The sequence below is a fragment of the Drosophila santomea genome, chromosome 3R (genome assembly GCF_016746245.2).
Source record: "Drosophila santomea strain STO CAGO 1482 chromosome 3R, Prin_Dsan_1.1, whole genome shotgun sequence".
In the NCBI taxonomy this organism is placed as follows: domain Eukaryota; kingdom Metazoa; phylum Arthropoda; class Insecta; order Diptera; family Drosophilidae; genus Drosophila; species Drosophila santomea.
The window spans coordinates 18,111,670-18,125,042 of record NC_053019.2 but is presented as its reverse complement, the minus strand read 5'-3'; the positions used below and the strand labels follow the sequence as shown (position 1 = coordinate 18,125,042).

Below are 13,373 nucleotides of genomic sequence, written 5' to 3'. Positions count from 1 at the left end.
ATGGCCATCCTGCAAAAAGTTTCCCAAAAATACTGCATCTAAAACGGAAGAGTATTTTTTTCAAAAAGTTACCGCTGCCAAAGAAGCAACAACCCTTCCCCTAATAAGCTACACAAATTCTAACCGTACCGATATTAATTGATACATAAGGGCAAATAGTATTAATGACAAAACCAATTACATTAAATATTTTTATATTTTTATATAAATTTCTAAAAAAAAAACCTAATCCATCTTCTGTAAACATTCCTTTATAGTATCGAATTTCTCAAAACCCTTAATGGCGAACCACTGTAAATATATTGTAAATAATTGTAAATAATTTTGTAACTTAATACTTAAGTAAATATTGAAAAACTCCCTCCGAAAGCCCCAGTAGCTGTAGCATAAGATAAAACCTTTTCTACAACGTTGTAAAAGATTAAAAAATAAAAAGGAATTTTTAACACATACTAATTCAAATGCTACCAAACATTTGTATTACCCACAATTTTCATAATGCTCTTAAAACCTATAGCGTATCAACGCAGAAATGTGAATAAGGATTGCATTTTTTATTCAGATTGGTGAATTTGCGAACAATAAAACTGTCCTTTTTCTGTTCCCTCTTTAATACTATGATTTTCTTCAATTTTGAAGGGGTAAAATAGACTGGAGCCTATAGGGATTTCAAGATGTCCCTGACCACGGTGCGAAACATACAGGATAGCGCGCAGTCGAAGCGCTTCAAGCTGAGCTGCCGGAGGCCAAGGAGGAGTTGTCCAAAGCGCATGTAGTTGGATTGCTGCAGGGTGTAACGGGCCAAGGAGATCAAGGCGGCATTGGAGTGGCTTACCAGGACAACGGCATACTCCGGACTGATGGCCAAGTCTGTAAGAAACATTTAAGCCATATAAACAATTAAGCTGTATTGCGGGCTTAACAGTTTACCTTTTCTGCACAAGATTAGGGACTCCAAAAAATTGAGTTCCAAGACATCAGCCCTCAGTTGGTGGGCCTCGAAGATGAGTCGCTTGAGCTGCTCATCGCCGCAGCCCTCGATCATGGCACTGATGTCCAGCGACCAGTGGGACGCTCGCAGCACAAAGATCTCGCTCCATACCACCTGCAGGATGGCGTCCTGCTGACAGCGATCTAGTAGTGCGAATTGCTCGTTGGCCTTCGCCTGTCGCAGGCACGTGACAAGGATCTGGGCAAGGATCTGGAAGTGCAGCGCCTGGGTGTGGGGCGTCTGGGTTGACGCGGGCTGAGATGGCGGAGCATGTCTTCGGGCACTGCGGTACAGAGCCACCTGCTGGTTGCGCGGTCCGCGCTCCTCCTGAACAGCGGCTGCGTTCATTCCGACGACCAGGCATCGCTGAAAGCGGCAGGAAGGGCACCAGTTCCTTCGTGCCTTGTCCACCACACAGTTCCCGGCCAGAGCGATGCAGGCGTAGGTACTGCCGCGCCGTACGCTCCGCTTGAAAAAGCACGAGCATCCATCGCAGCAGGCCACGCCGTAGTGCTTCCCGGAGCTCTGATCGCCGCACACTGCGCAGGCACTGAAGTTCGACATGCTCACCGGATAGCACCCACTGCTGCCAATCGAGATTCGCCGCCGACTGAATCAGCTCCTCCTGAATATTGGCGGTTTTATATGCCACCTGGATGAGCTACAGCCGCAAATGATATGCAAACCAGTTACACAGAGCAAAAAACATGTTTCTTAGATTGTATCTAATTGGATATAGCTTGGATATAATCCTATAACCCACAACAATTCCTAAAAGATAAATATTACTAATTAAGATATTTAATTTAAACTAATTTAGATGTATAATGTAGAATACAAAGAGCTTTTAATAACAGTATTGTCACACAACGAGTTTTAGTTATATTTCATAACATTAAGAATTAGGATGTAAAACCGAAATACTCTAGCAAAGATTTTCCGCAGTGTAGTAGTGCCTTGTGCCAAAGCGTGAATTGAGGATTTCTATTTGCCCGAGACGCCCCTGGCAGGGGGCGTGGCGCGTCAAAAGTGACAATCATCTACTACTATTGGGGAGCGTGTTAACAATTTGTAAACAATTATTGTTTTGCTCTGTGATTGGACGTGCGCTCGCCACTCGAGGTGTCCGCGTTGAGGTCCTTTTGTCCTGACATTCGGGGTAAACACCAAAGACGTTCTTGGGGGTTGGGCTTGGAGCTGCCTCACTGGAGTACTTATTTCGGAAATTCTCGAGCAAGTTTGGAAAACTGTTTAATTAGACGTTTGTTGCAGCTTTCAGTAAGTCCTAGGTTAATAGTGGTTAATAATAGTGATTAAATGTGAAACAGAGGGTTATATCAGGTAATGAGTTAAGGTATCGAACCATTTAGATCTTCTTTTCAGACGAAAAGGCTTATCTTAGCAAACATATGAGCTAAGATGCGGACCGATGGTAAATTGTATAAGTCACTCGAAAGATCTCAAAATTTTATTAGACGACCATTTAAGGCAATCGTCCAGGAAAACTGCCTAATTCCATTCAGACTTCTTTCTTTAAATGCTCAGAGAATCGAACTATTGAACAGAATAGTTCCTATGACTGGCAGTTAGATTATGCGTGCAGACTCCAAAGTTTATTGACCCATGTCGCCGTTAAAAAAAGGAAGAGACACATTTTGAATAAAGTCAACTGCATTTATTTTGGCACTCGAGCTTAGAGCTGCTTGGTCTGGCCAGCAGAACCACATTCTCCAAAGTAACATCCCTGGAAACATAGAACTTAAGCTCTGCTTGGTATCCGTGGGATCGTAGGTACTCCAGTCGACCATAATCCAGAACCCGCTTGCACTGTTGGCCAATTTGTTCGCGCTCTTGGCGAGTTAGTCGCTGCGTATTCGCCTCGGTGGGCGGACAGGCAGCAGTTTCCATGGCCTTGCGTCGCTCGCGACTTAAGCCCGTGCCACAAACCGCCCAACTGACCATTTTGGTTAGGATAGCGAACTCCCGTGGTCCAATTCCAGCTTCCTGAAGAAACTTGCGTCCCACATAAGAGCGCCACGAGCAGCGATGATGGCAACACAGGGCAATGAGCACGTAGTCCGAACTGGCATCCTCATCACTGAGCAGACATCTCAGGGTCAAATCCGTAGCTGCGCCACAGAGATGCTTTGAAATAGCCACCGTTCGTTGCGTTTTCTTTAGCTCTGGCAAAGCAGAAAGCTTAAGATCAGCGATGTCAGCACGGATACGTTGCACCACCTCCTTGTTGGCCAACTTGTTATCCTTTTTGTGCCGCAGGGACATTCGATCGATGAGGACCACCTGTGACTGACTCAACTGCTGAGCCTGCAATGCGGTGGCCAAGTAGTAAGCCAATTGGCCCTTTCCGGCTCCAAATTCCACGTAGCTTGTGACATCCGTCAGCTGGTGATCGTTTTCCAGGATGCCCAGCAAGCTAGATGCTTGGGTGAGCTGGCGTAGCGTTTCCTGGCCGTAGTCCTTGCGATTAAGTTCCTCTTTTAGGGATTCGTGCGACAACTTCAGCTCCTCTATGCTGGAATTGATGTGTTTGTCATACAGCTCTTTAACTTTGTCGATCAAACTATAGAACTCTTCATCCGCCAGCTCGTGCATTTTTATTTGATTGAATTTGTCCAATTCCTCGTCGGTTTCCTTTAGATCTTCTCCAGAATTGACTCCTTTAACAATGTAGGGCATAGAACTTTCTTGATCCCTGGCATTGCAAATGGTCAAGTGTTTGGCCAGTTTTCTTTTAAACACCGTATGTTTGTGATCAAGCGGGCAGGGAATACGTTCCTGGAAGGCATCTTCTCCAGATTTTTCATCGGAAGTTGATGTGGTGGCTGTGGGTGGAGCATGGGCTCCACAAAACTGACTGTCCTTGTTTGCAGTCATCTTGCAGCGGCGCTTTTTGCGTGGCACCCAGTAGGAGCAAGTGGTGGTTATAGGGTCCTTTGCCAGGTCAGTAGTGGTCATCTTCGCTTTTACGGGTTCCATTCGTTACTTTTGTTTTCAAAATAAATTCCTCCAAATTCGCAACTCGTGCCAGGCAGTGTGACCAAGGCTGGCGCACTGAAAAATATTATTGTAAATGGGTTACAGCCGGTCACAACTTTAGACTGCAAGTATGTATGTTTTAAGATTTAAACACTTCTCACATCGAACATTTAATTTGAAGTAACCACGCTTCACGCCAAAAGCAAATTAGAACTCGATTTTTCAAAAAAACTGCTTCTTTAATTTGAGCGATAGCCAAAAGCCGGTATGTAGCTCGTGATTTAGTGATGGTCCGCATTCCGTGTGCAGCTGTTTAAAGATCTGGTAACACTGCAAGAAAACGAAGCCGCGCTGAACGTTTTTGCCGACAATTAACGCAAAAAACAAACTTAAAAGCGAAACAAAAAGACTTTCAACCGCATTTAACCAGCCATAAGTATAATTCGCCATGTAAGTATGCCAGAGAAGATGTGACCAACCATCGGAAATGGAATAATGGGAAGCGCCATGTGCGGCATTTGGCATTGTTAGCACCACGCTCGAGTTGTGAGTGTAATAATATTAATATACTGTGTTTTCTGCAGGGCCCTTGTGAAGCCAAAGTCGGAACTGACCCCGGAGGAGCTGGCCCGCCAGGAAGAGGAGGAGTTCAACACCGGGCCGCTGTCCGTGCTCACGCAGTCCGTGAAGAACAACACCCAGGTGCTCATCAACTGCCGCAACAACAAGAAGCTTCTGGGCAGGGTAAAGGCCTTCGATCGGCACTGCAACATGGTACTGGAAAACGTCAAGGAGATGTGGACAGAGCTGCCACGGACCGGGAAGGGCAAAAAGAAAGTAAAGCCCGTGAATAAGGATCGGTTCATATCGAAGATGTTTCTGCGAGGCGATTCGGTCATTCTCGTTCTCAGGAATCCATTGGCCACGGCGGCCGGGAAGTAGTCTACCATAGCGTAGCGTACAGCAACCAATAACCACCAATTTCAGTCAATAAATCCGAAAATCAAATCCCTTCATCAAGAAAATATGATGTGTGCACAAAAATGATGGATGAATTGAGAGCGTGAGCTTTAATTAAGTCTCATAATTAAGACGGAAATTTAAATTACATTTCCGTTCTAATAGAAATTATTGGTTGAAAATTAATGTAATATTCCAATTAAAAATTTGTATAAGAAAAGTACACGCTGTGAAGTAGGCTTGATATCTTATATTCTGATTTACATCGTTGTTATATAGGCTTTTTAAATAGTCTTCAATTTAAAAAGCTTACCTTAGAGAGCCACAAAAACCCGAATCAATTCTCCGAAAGTTGCTTGTGCAGTTTTGGAACATAGTCGTCGTATTGGGCTTGGTAGAAAGTTCCAGCAATGGGATTGCCCAGCTCGTGCTTTTTGGCGAACTTGGCGGCGCTGAATTTGGGGCGATCCTTGCGAGATCTCTTGCTCACGCGCTCCTCATCGAACTCAAGTTTGCCGGACTGCTTGTACAGCAGAAAGACGTAGCGATGCAGACCCGTACCCTGGGGTGGGCCGGAGCCAATGTACTCGGCGATGGCATCACCACTTTCCAAGTCGTTGCCGTGGATGTTGGCCAGGATCCAGTGCTTGAATTCTCGAAACTTTGGCTCCGCTCGGCTGGGCGCATCGGGATCGGTCATGATGAGGGTGTAGAACTCCCCGGGCTGTGCGTCCCACTCCACGACCGGCTGATCTTTAACCTGCGTGGGTGTTAGCTCCACTCCATCCTTGGCCACCAGGTTGTTGCTGTACACGACCTTGAATAGGAAAGATTTGGAAGTTTATTATTCAATTTACATTAACTTATGCCCACATAGAATTATTAAACTTTAGTAAAAAATTTTAAAATAATATAAGCTACCGTAGTTAAATAGTTTCTATGTGACCTTTGATCAGGAAGTTGTGACGAGATATTTTAGATAGTTAGATTTTAATAAAACTCGGGTGATCAAAATGTGACAGAAACATTTCAACCTGGTCTGCAAGCACTTAGTTGAGTAAATACTATTCGGATCCAATTTATTAAAAACCATGTAATCCTTATCTTTTTGCCTCGATGGTTTTAGAGTGCTTTGTTAGTGGACCCACCTTTAATAACTGGTTTGGAGGCTCGGGAATAACGTCGGGAACCACCTGATGGGATCTGAAAACCTCCTCCACGGAGCCAGCTTGAACTGCCAGTAGGCAGCCCACCGATGCCAATAGAACTAGCATCATCTTTGTAGAAAGTGTATTCGATAAGATACGATAAGAACTTGGGCAAGCCAATATCAAGGTGTTCCGTTTTCGAACGAGGTCTGTGAGCGACTGAAACCAGTTTGCCATGATGCCATACTTTGAAAGCGAAGCTCAAAGCTTTTTGTTTTATAAACAGCTGGGAAATAATATGCCTATTGGTATAAAGTAATTAAAGTTATGTTTGTTTTAAGTCAATTCGAAGCAATTTCATTTGGCCAATTATACTAGTTGGTAATTGGTGAGTTATAAAGTTATAAAGACTGTATTTGAATAAAATGTATACATGTATAAATTTGTAATTTTTTAGGAAAAAATTCCGGTTTTTCTTATATATTTATTGTTAATTTATATTTTTCTAAATATATTTATTGTTAATTAATATTTTCCTAAATGATTCTTATCCTGTACAGAATGCTTTATGGGGATTTGGCAAAAAAGAAACAATGCAAGTCAATTGTGAAAGGAAGCTACTACTACTTCTTGCCAGATAGTTGTTTGTATAACTTGGGCACATACTCGTCCCACTGTGCCTGAAAAAAGTTCCCAGCAATGGGATCACCCAGCTTATATTTGCTCATGAACTTGGAGGTGCTGAAATTGGCTCGCTTGTCGCCGCTCGTTTTTGGGATTTTGGGTTCGTTGCAAGTGAGCTTTTGTGGCTGTTTGTAGACCAAGAAGACGTAACGATGGAGCCCTGTGCCTCGGGGTGGACCTGCACCCACATAGGCGGTCAAAACCACGCCGTTATCCACTTGGTTCCCTGGTATATTGACCACCAGCCAGTGGTGCCACTCCCGGAACTTGGGCTCTTTTCGGCTGGGCGCATCCGGATCGGTAAGGATAAGCGTGTACAGGGCATTCGGATCTGCATCCCACTCCACCTTTGGCTGGTTCTGCACCTGCGTGGGCGTCAACTCACTGCCTATATCCACCACCTGTCCACCACTATAAGTCACCTGGAACAACAAAATGGCATGACCGATTATGGTCGCTATTTGGATCCGCTTACCGTCAGCAAATTTGTGGGACACGTCTTCAAAATATCCGGCACGATCTTGTGCTTAGAAAAGCACGCAGTGGATTCGGACATTTTTATAGCTTAGTGGGTAACAACTAAAATAAAATTTGAGATGTCAAGGTTTCGAAAGTATTTTAAAGCTCATTTTCCGCCGACGTTTAACTCAAATATTTCTGGGGTGATAGTTCCTAGAATAGAGCAATAAAACTCATAAAATCGTTAAATCAAATAATAATTCATATGGTGCATAATTAAAAGCCTGATCTAAATATCCATATAATTGTACTGGAACTAACAACAATAGTAGGACATACATAATATGTTATTCTGAGTTATGTTTGGCATTATTTTAATGGGAAGCTAGCCTGTGAAATTAAAAGAGTGCGGCTTGGCGGGCATTGTGTGATATGACTTTAATAAGGGATGGGACATCGTGGCTCCATTGGGATGTAAAGAAGTTGCCAGCAACCGGATGCCCAAACTTATATTTCTTAGCAAACCGTTTAGTCTCAAATCCACTGCGTCCCTTAACCGAGTGTTTCGGCAGTTTCGGAAAGTCAAACTTGGTGTAATCCCTTTGCTTGTAGAGCAGAAAGACGAGCCGATGGGTTCCGGTCCCCTTCAGCGGAGTGGCACCCATGTAACCCACGCGCACATCGCCAAGAGCCAATAGATTGCCGGGTATGTTGAGCACCATCCAGTGCAGGAACTCCCGGTGCGTGGGTGTTATGACGTTGGGTACGTCCGGATCCACCAACAGTAGGGCGTAGTAGTTTTCCGGTGCCGAGGGCCATTTCACGGAAGGTTCATCGCGCACTTGCATGGGGTCCAGTAGCTTTCCACAATGTGCGGCTACACGTCCATGGTATGTTACCTATTGTGGCAGCCACAGGAATAGATGTTCAATTTCATAATAAGTTATATTATATTATACTATATTTGCATTTAAAATAGTTTTCTAGAAATACAATTGACACATCTTTCTTTGGTTGAACTAAAGTTAAGCAGACATTCATAAATACCGGACAATTATCTCTTAAATGAACATTTACTTTTTTTAATTAATCTACGTTTCTTAAAAGTTTTTATACATTATTTCGTTATAAGATCATTCTCTATTTTAAAGTGGTTTTGCTTTACTCACATTGAGAAACTCCTGCGGTCCGATGTGTATTACATCTGGTATCACATCTAGGGACCTCATTATCTTGCTCACTTCCGTATCCGACTGATGAAGTCCTCTGTTTGATTTGAGGCTCAGGCTTGGCGCGAGTCTCATGAAAAGTAGGATCCATATGCTGGCCAACATTGTTAAGCAAAGTCTTTTACTGACTTGAAATCGCTTGCTTGTCGGCTTTAAATACCTATTGTATCTAACAGATGTTTTCTGCATGGTCAATTAAGCAGCCAACACAGATGTCAGTTCCATTAAGTTTATGCACTTTGCAGTTTGGTACTTCCTTACAACTTCACAAAAATAAATTGTCGTGTCGTAGAACACTAAATGCTTCACTACCAATTGCGTGCTAGCGGCCTGTGAAAACATATCAGTTAGTAGCTCGTTTAGTTGACATGCTATTAAGCCATGTACGTGCCGCTGACTCATTAACATGGCAGTTCCGAGAACACTTCATAAGTTGAATTCATTAATTTTAAATCCTATTGTGTACCAACCAACAGGCCAATGTCCTGACTGTCAGGAGTTAATTCATAAATGATAACTATAAACACTTTAGTTTAAGAATGATTCCATGTTCGTATCTGAAAAAGATAGTATTAATCTTGCCCAAACACACCCCTAGAAATTCCGTAATTAAGAACTTTGATGCATGTTTTCAATTTTTGCATTTTTAATAAATTAAATAAATATTAATTCAATTCAGTTTGGTTTTTGGCCGACTTGTGACAAAGTAACGAAGGCAAAAAGACGAAGGTTCGATGAGAAAGTAGGTGGAGAAGAGGGGAGAATCAGGCTACGTGGGTATGTTGGGGTTAGTGCTGAAGAATGGCTAAAACACTCGCGTTCCTAACCCTAGCGACTACAATTATGGCCTGGGGCAGGTTCCGTTTCCATTTGGTCTGTGTGACTGACAGCAATCCCTCACAGGAAGGATCGCAAATTTCCTTGGTATTTACAATTGGGCCCATGACGTGCCCTGTTTAAGAGGACGAGCTGTAGCTGGACGAAGAGCCCGAGGATCCCGAAGAGGATCCGGAGGAGTAAGAGGATGAGCTGCTAGGGTGGTACGAGCTGTAGGCTAGGTTCTGCGAGTCCCAACGGGCGTAGGGACCTCCGCTCATGGGCTCCCAGCTGCTGGGATCGTAGGAGGAGGCGGTGGTGCTGGGCACTCCGTACTCGCTGGCCGGAACTGGAGCGGGCATGGGCACCATGTTCATTTTCATACCACCCAACTTCTGGATGAGGTTGTAGATCAGGAAGCCGAGCACCAACTTGATGGCGATCTTGGACAGAATCAGAGCCTTAGTGGCCTTCAGACCGATCAAAGCCAGCAGGATGGGCATGATCACCTTCAACTTGAACTTCATCAGCAGTAACAGGGGCAGGAACAGCTTGTCCTTGTTCTTCTTCTCGGCGCGACCTAAAGGATTTACATAGAATTTACAGATAGATGTCTTGGTGACTTTAGCATAACTACTGACCCTCATCCTTGGGCAACTCCAGATCAAAGCCGCGATCCGAGCGATAGGTAACCACGGACCCAGCGAAGAAGGTCTGTGGCAGCTGCAACCTCATCTCGTTGGTGTTCAGAATACGGCCCAGTCGGTCAACAATGACCTTATCGATGACATCGTCGCCCAGGGCGCGTCCGCTGACCTCCTCCTCCACATTGGCCACCGTGTCCAGGTAGGTGAGCACCTTCTCCTTCAGGCAATGCATGGCATTGGCATGGAAGCACTTATCCACAATGGTCGAGATCAGCTCGTCGGAGCTGTGGATCCGCGGGGTCACCGCGTTCTCAATGGCAGCTCCGGACACGGATGTGGTGGCCACCACCAGTAGCAGCGCACAGCCAAACGCGAGCAAGGACGTGGAGCGGAAAGCCATTATGTTTCCAATCGAACAATTTACAATTAAATATTATTAACACTACCAGAGCGCGTAGTGTTCACTGTGGAGTCGATGCGGCGACAATGTTGGATGATTCGCCGATTGGTTCGGGTTTTATACTGCCGCTCCCCCAGAGCGTCAAAGAGACCCGTGCTGGTTTATGGAGTGCACAACTCGGTTTTTGGACACTCGTCACTGCGAGCAACGAAAGTCGAACCACGGGCCAAGTCCACGGAAAGCAAGTGACCAAAGTTTTTCACCAAAAAAAAGTGAAAAGAAAACCAGAACGCTGTGGGCGAGTGTCACGAATATTAAGTACCTCTAGTACCATGCTACAAGTTGCCTTTGAACTATAGTACCTAAGAAGGACTAATTTAATTCCAAACATATACTGGTATTTTAACGGATATTTTACAAGTAGTGGAGACGGCGAAACTAAACTAAAAATATAATGGCTATCTTATCTTATTTATCTTATACAAGTTGATTGATTCTTAACAAAATATCCTTAAGGATTCATTTAATGGTATTTTCACCCCCCGAATGTCTTCTAACATATTTACTATCCTAAGACATTACCCACTCTCTGTTAACTGGGTTGCCCCTCGAGCTTTCTCGCTTTCCATATCGGCCCGGCCTCAGACACCTAGCCCACCTGGCCCTCCCACCAGTCGAAGTTGCATTATTGACGCCTCGATGAAAATATCTTTGTGGGGTTATTAGTATGCAGGCCCATTACTCTTACGCGGCCGAGCACAAGAAAGCCAAATCGAAGACACGTACATAGTTCGGCGTATTGTGTCAAATTTCGATACAAGAAATCAGTACGGAACTCAACTACGCTTTGCTTGGAATTCACTCCCACTGGATTTGATTTTGATTTTGCAGTTTTTTCAATTATTATTTTGTTGGCTTTTCTTCAGATTACGAAATTGATTTTCGATTTTTACTGTGCCACTTATTTTTAGGTGGCACACTTTTAGGTTATTTGCATAAAAGGGTGTTCCTGTTCACTATTTTGTATGTAAATTATTTTGATGATTTTCATTTAAGTTTAAACGTTACTTTACGCAAACATAATAGTTAATATTATAGATAATCATTTATTAGAAAAGTGATTCTTTTAAAGATAAATTGCACGTCAAATATCTGCATTTTAGATGTCCATACAAAGGGATTATTCGAATGATTATGAACCCATTTTTCAAAAAACCATAATATTACACAACATGACATCTGTATTTGCGTGCCAAAATCTTTGAATTCATCACAGATTACCTAATGGTCAGCTTAAAAAATTCAAAAGGTGTCTCTGCTGTATTTAAATCAGCGACATGTTACATTTATGTGTAACAATCGTATCCTACGATAAAGGAAATTGTTTATTTCACAAGCGCCACACTTTTGCTCGGATCGTGCCAAAAAAAGGTTCGAATGTTTTAAGCGGTACGATGAATTTCTATGAGCTCGTGTCTTGGCTTCAACTCGAGTCTGATGATAATGCTGATGATGATAATGCTGATAATGATAATGTTGGTCATGATGATAACGCTTGATGGTTTGCTAACCGAAAGAGCAGCGAGCGATTATAAAAGCGGCGCCACCTGTCCAGGTGTCTGCCCACACCACAAGGATCCCTGCTTGGAATCCCCCGCCATCGGTTCGCTAGCCTGTTAAATTGGCTTAAGTTCTGAGAAAATTGCCAAACGGCAAGGGGCCAGAGGTCAAAAATGCCCATATTATGCCAATTTTCACACTTTGTTGCATACACAACAAACATGCATTGAAAACTGGGGCTTGACCCTCGAAAAGTATTCCATTTAGCTTAATAAGTGGTATGCATTATATAAAAAAAGTAGGATAATTCGAACGCACTTAGAAACTAAAGTTTGATGCTGGATTTTATTTAAGTATAAAATATAAACATAATTTCAATTTGTTACAAGAAATAGAAGTCACTAGAATTTTTAGAGTAGTCACAAAGCCTCTTTTAATTGCAAATAATTTACCTTAAACAGAATATATTTTCATGTTGTGAAAACATTAAGTAACAAGTATTTTATTTATTTATTTATTTATTTTATTAAAATTTTCATGTTGTGAAAACATTAAAAAACATGTAATTTATTTGACTTGTAGTTTCTTTAAAAGTTTCTGCAAACAAAAAAAAAATGAGAAGTTGTATTATAAAGGCATTTGAATTCGTGGAATCCAAATAGAATGTCCCCTCCTAGTGCACTTGAGCGTAGACAAATCTGGGGTTTGCCTTCATGACACGGATTTATTGCGAATTTCTATTTTCCATTTGGGCCACCCATCGATTCATGCGAATGGTTTTTCTGTCAGAAAATGTCCCTGATCCGATCCAATGGCACTTGGTCCTTTTTTGCTGAAGCTAAACGTATAGAAGACTTTCACTCTCCGACGCCTGGCGACTTTCGCGCAAGTGAAAAGAGGAAATTTACATTTTTTAAATTATGTGCAGTTAATCAATTTAATCGACTCTTTCAGCCGGGCCTCAAACGCGACTTGAGTGGAATATTTAATTGGATTTGCTGCCGTGGGTCGGCTCTTGCTGCGGATTAAATTTGGCTAATTAGGACACAATTGCCGTTCCAGCGATGGCTCATACATATTGTATGCCGCATGAAATTGGCCAAGACTCTCAGAATGCTACCGAGGGGTGGAAACGTTAATTAGGCCTGTTGGTTTAGGAATTCAAGCGGTGCGGTTTTAACCCCACGCTGCTTTTAGCCAGATGCCATGGGTTAACAACTCTGTGATCTGGACCTAGATGTTTAGACCTTTAGCTCATCAAATGAACGAAATCGATTTTATTGTATTCAAGGCATTTATTTGTCTACTTTATTTTGGTGTTTGCTTCTCTACTTTCTTACTCTTGTTTTCTTCAATAAATAATTAATAAATATTATAAGTAAAGTCTAATGTAGTGGACAGTTTAGGAAGTGTACAAAAGTGGCCCAAAGACACTGAACATTCTTAACAATTAACAAATGATTCCATGCTTTTCAGCCCACT

General features: G+C 42.8%; 7 protein-coding genes across 7 annotated transcripts; 1 reads left to right on the top strand and 6 right to left on the bottom strand.

Moving 5' to 3' along the window:
• Positions 1–595: 595 nt before the first annotated feature.
• Positions 596–5,395, bottom strand: LOC120452391 (nuclear receptor subfamily 2 group E member 1). Its single transcript, XM_039636606.1, has 3 exons — positions 5,262–5,395; positions 931–1,652; positions 596–870 (listed from the first exon to the last, which is right to left on the bottom strand). The coding sequence occupies exons 2-3, from the start codon at positions 1,553–1,555 to the stop codon at positions 659–661; spliced, it is 837 nt and encodes a 278-aa protein (XP_039492540.1). The 5' UTR covers positions 1,556–1,652; positions 5,262–5,395; the 3' UTR covers positions 596–658.
• Positions 2,642–4,283, bottom strand: LOC120452390 (tRNA:m(4)X modification enzyme TRM13 homolog). The gene is made up of 2 exons (XM_039636605.1): positions 4,150–4,283; positions 2,642–4,063 (listed from the first exon to the last, which is right to left on the bottom strand). The coding sequence occupies exon 2, from the start codon at positions 3,986–3,988 to the stop codon at positions 2,657–2,659; it is 1,332 nt and encodes a 443-aa protein (XP_039492539.1). The 5' UTR covers positions 3,989–4,063; positions 4,150–4,283; the 3' UTR covers positions 2,642–2,656.
• LOC120452394 (probable small nuclear ribonucleoprotein Sm D2) lies at positions 4,284–5,013 on the top strand. The gene is made up of 2 exons (XM_039636608.2): positions 4,284–4,438; positions 4,573–5,013. Coding segments are annotated over exons 1-2 (360 nt in total). The 5' UTR covers positions 4,284–4,436; the 3' UTR covers positions 4,931–5,013.
• On the bottom strand, positions 5,184–6,324 carry LOC120452393 (protein D2). The gene is made up of 2 exons (XM_039636607.2): positions 6,097–6,324; positions 5,184–5,765 (listed from the first exon to the last, which is right to left on the bottom strand). The coding sequence occupies exons 1-2, from the start codon at positions 6,223–6,225 to the stop codon at positions 5,286–5,288; spliced, it is 609 nt and encodes a 202-aa protein (XP_039492541.1). The 5' UTR covers positions 6,226–6,324; the 3' UTR covers positions 5,184–5,285.
• A 288-nt stretch (positions 6,325–6,612) lies between these two features.
• On the bottom strand, positions 6,613–7,453 carry LOC120454057 (protein D3). The gene is made up of 2 exons (XM_039639063.2): positions 7,256–7,453; positions 6,613–7,202 (listed from the first exon to the last, which is right to left on the bottom strand). The coding sequence occupies exons 1-2, from the start codon at positions 7,334–7,336 to the stop codon at positions 6,720–6,722; spliced, it is 564 nt and encodes a 187-aa protein (XP_039494997.1). The 5' UTR covers positions 7,337–7,453; the 3' UTR covers positions 6,613–6,719.
• A 62-nt stretch (positions 7,454–7,515) lies between these two features.
• Positions 7,516–8,579, bottom strand: LOC120454056 (putative odorant-binding protein A5). The gene is made up of 2 exons (XM_039639062.1): positions 8,409–8,579; positions 7,516–8,138 (listed from the first exon to the last, which is right to left on the bottom strand). Exons 1-2 carry the CDS (start codon positions 8,571–8,573, stop codon positions 7,638–7,640), a joined length of 666 nt encoding a protein of 221 aa, XP_039494996.1. The 5' UTR covers positions 8,574–8,579; the 3' UTR covers positions 7,516–7,637.
• Positions 8,580–9,163: 584 nt separating this feature from the next.
• LOC120452415 lies at positions 9,164–10,376 on the bottom strand. The gene is made up of 2 exons (XM_039636634.2): positions 9,926–10,376; positions 9,164–9,864 (listed from the first exon to the last, which is right to left on the bottom strand). Exons 1-2 carry the CDS (start codon positions 10,329–10,331, stop codon positions 9,425–9,427), a joined length of 846 nt encoding a protein of 281 aa, XP_039492568.1. The 5' UTR covers positions 10,332–10,376; the 3' UTR covers positions 9,164–9,424.
• Between the last annotated feature and the right edge of the window lie 2,997 nt (positions 10,377–13,373).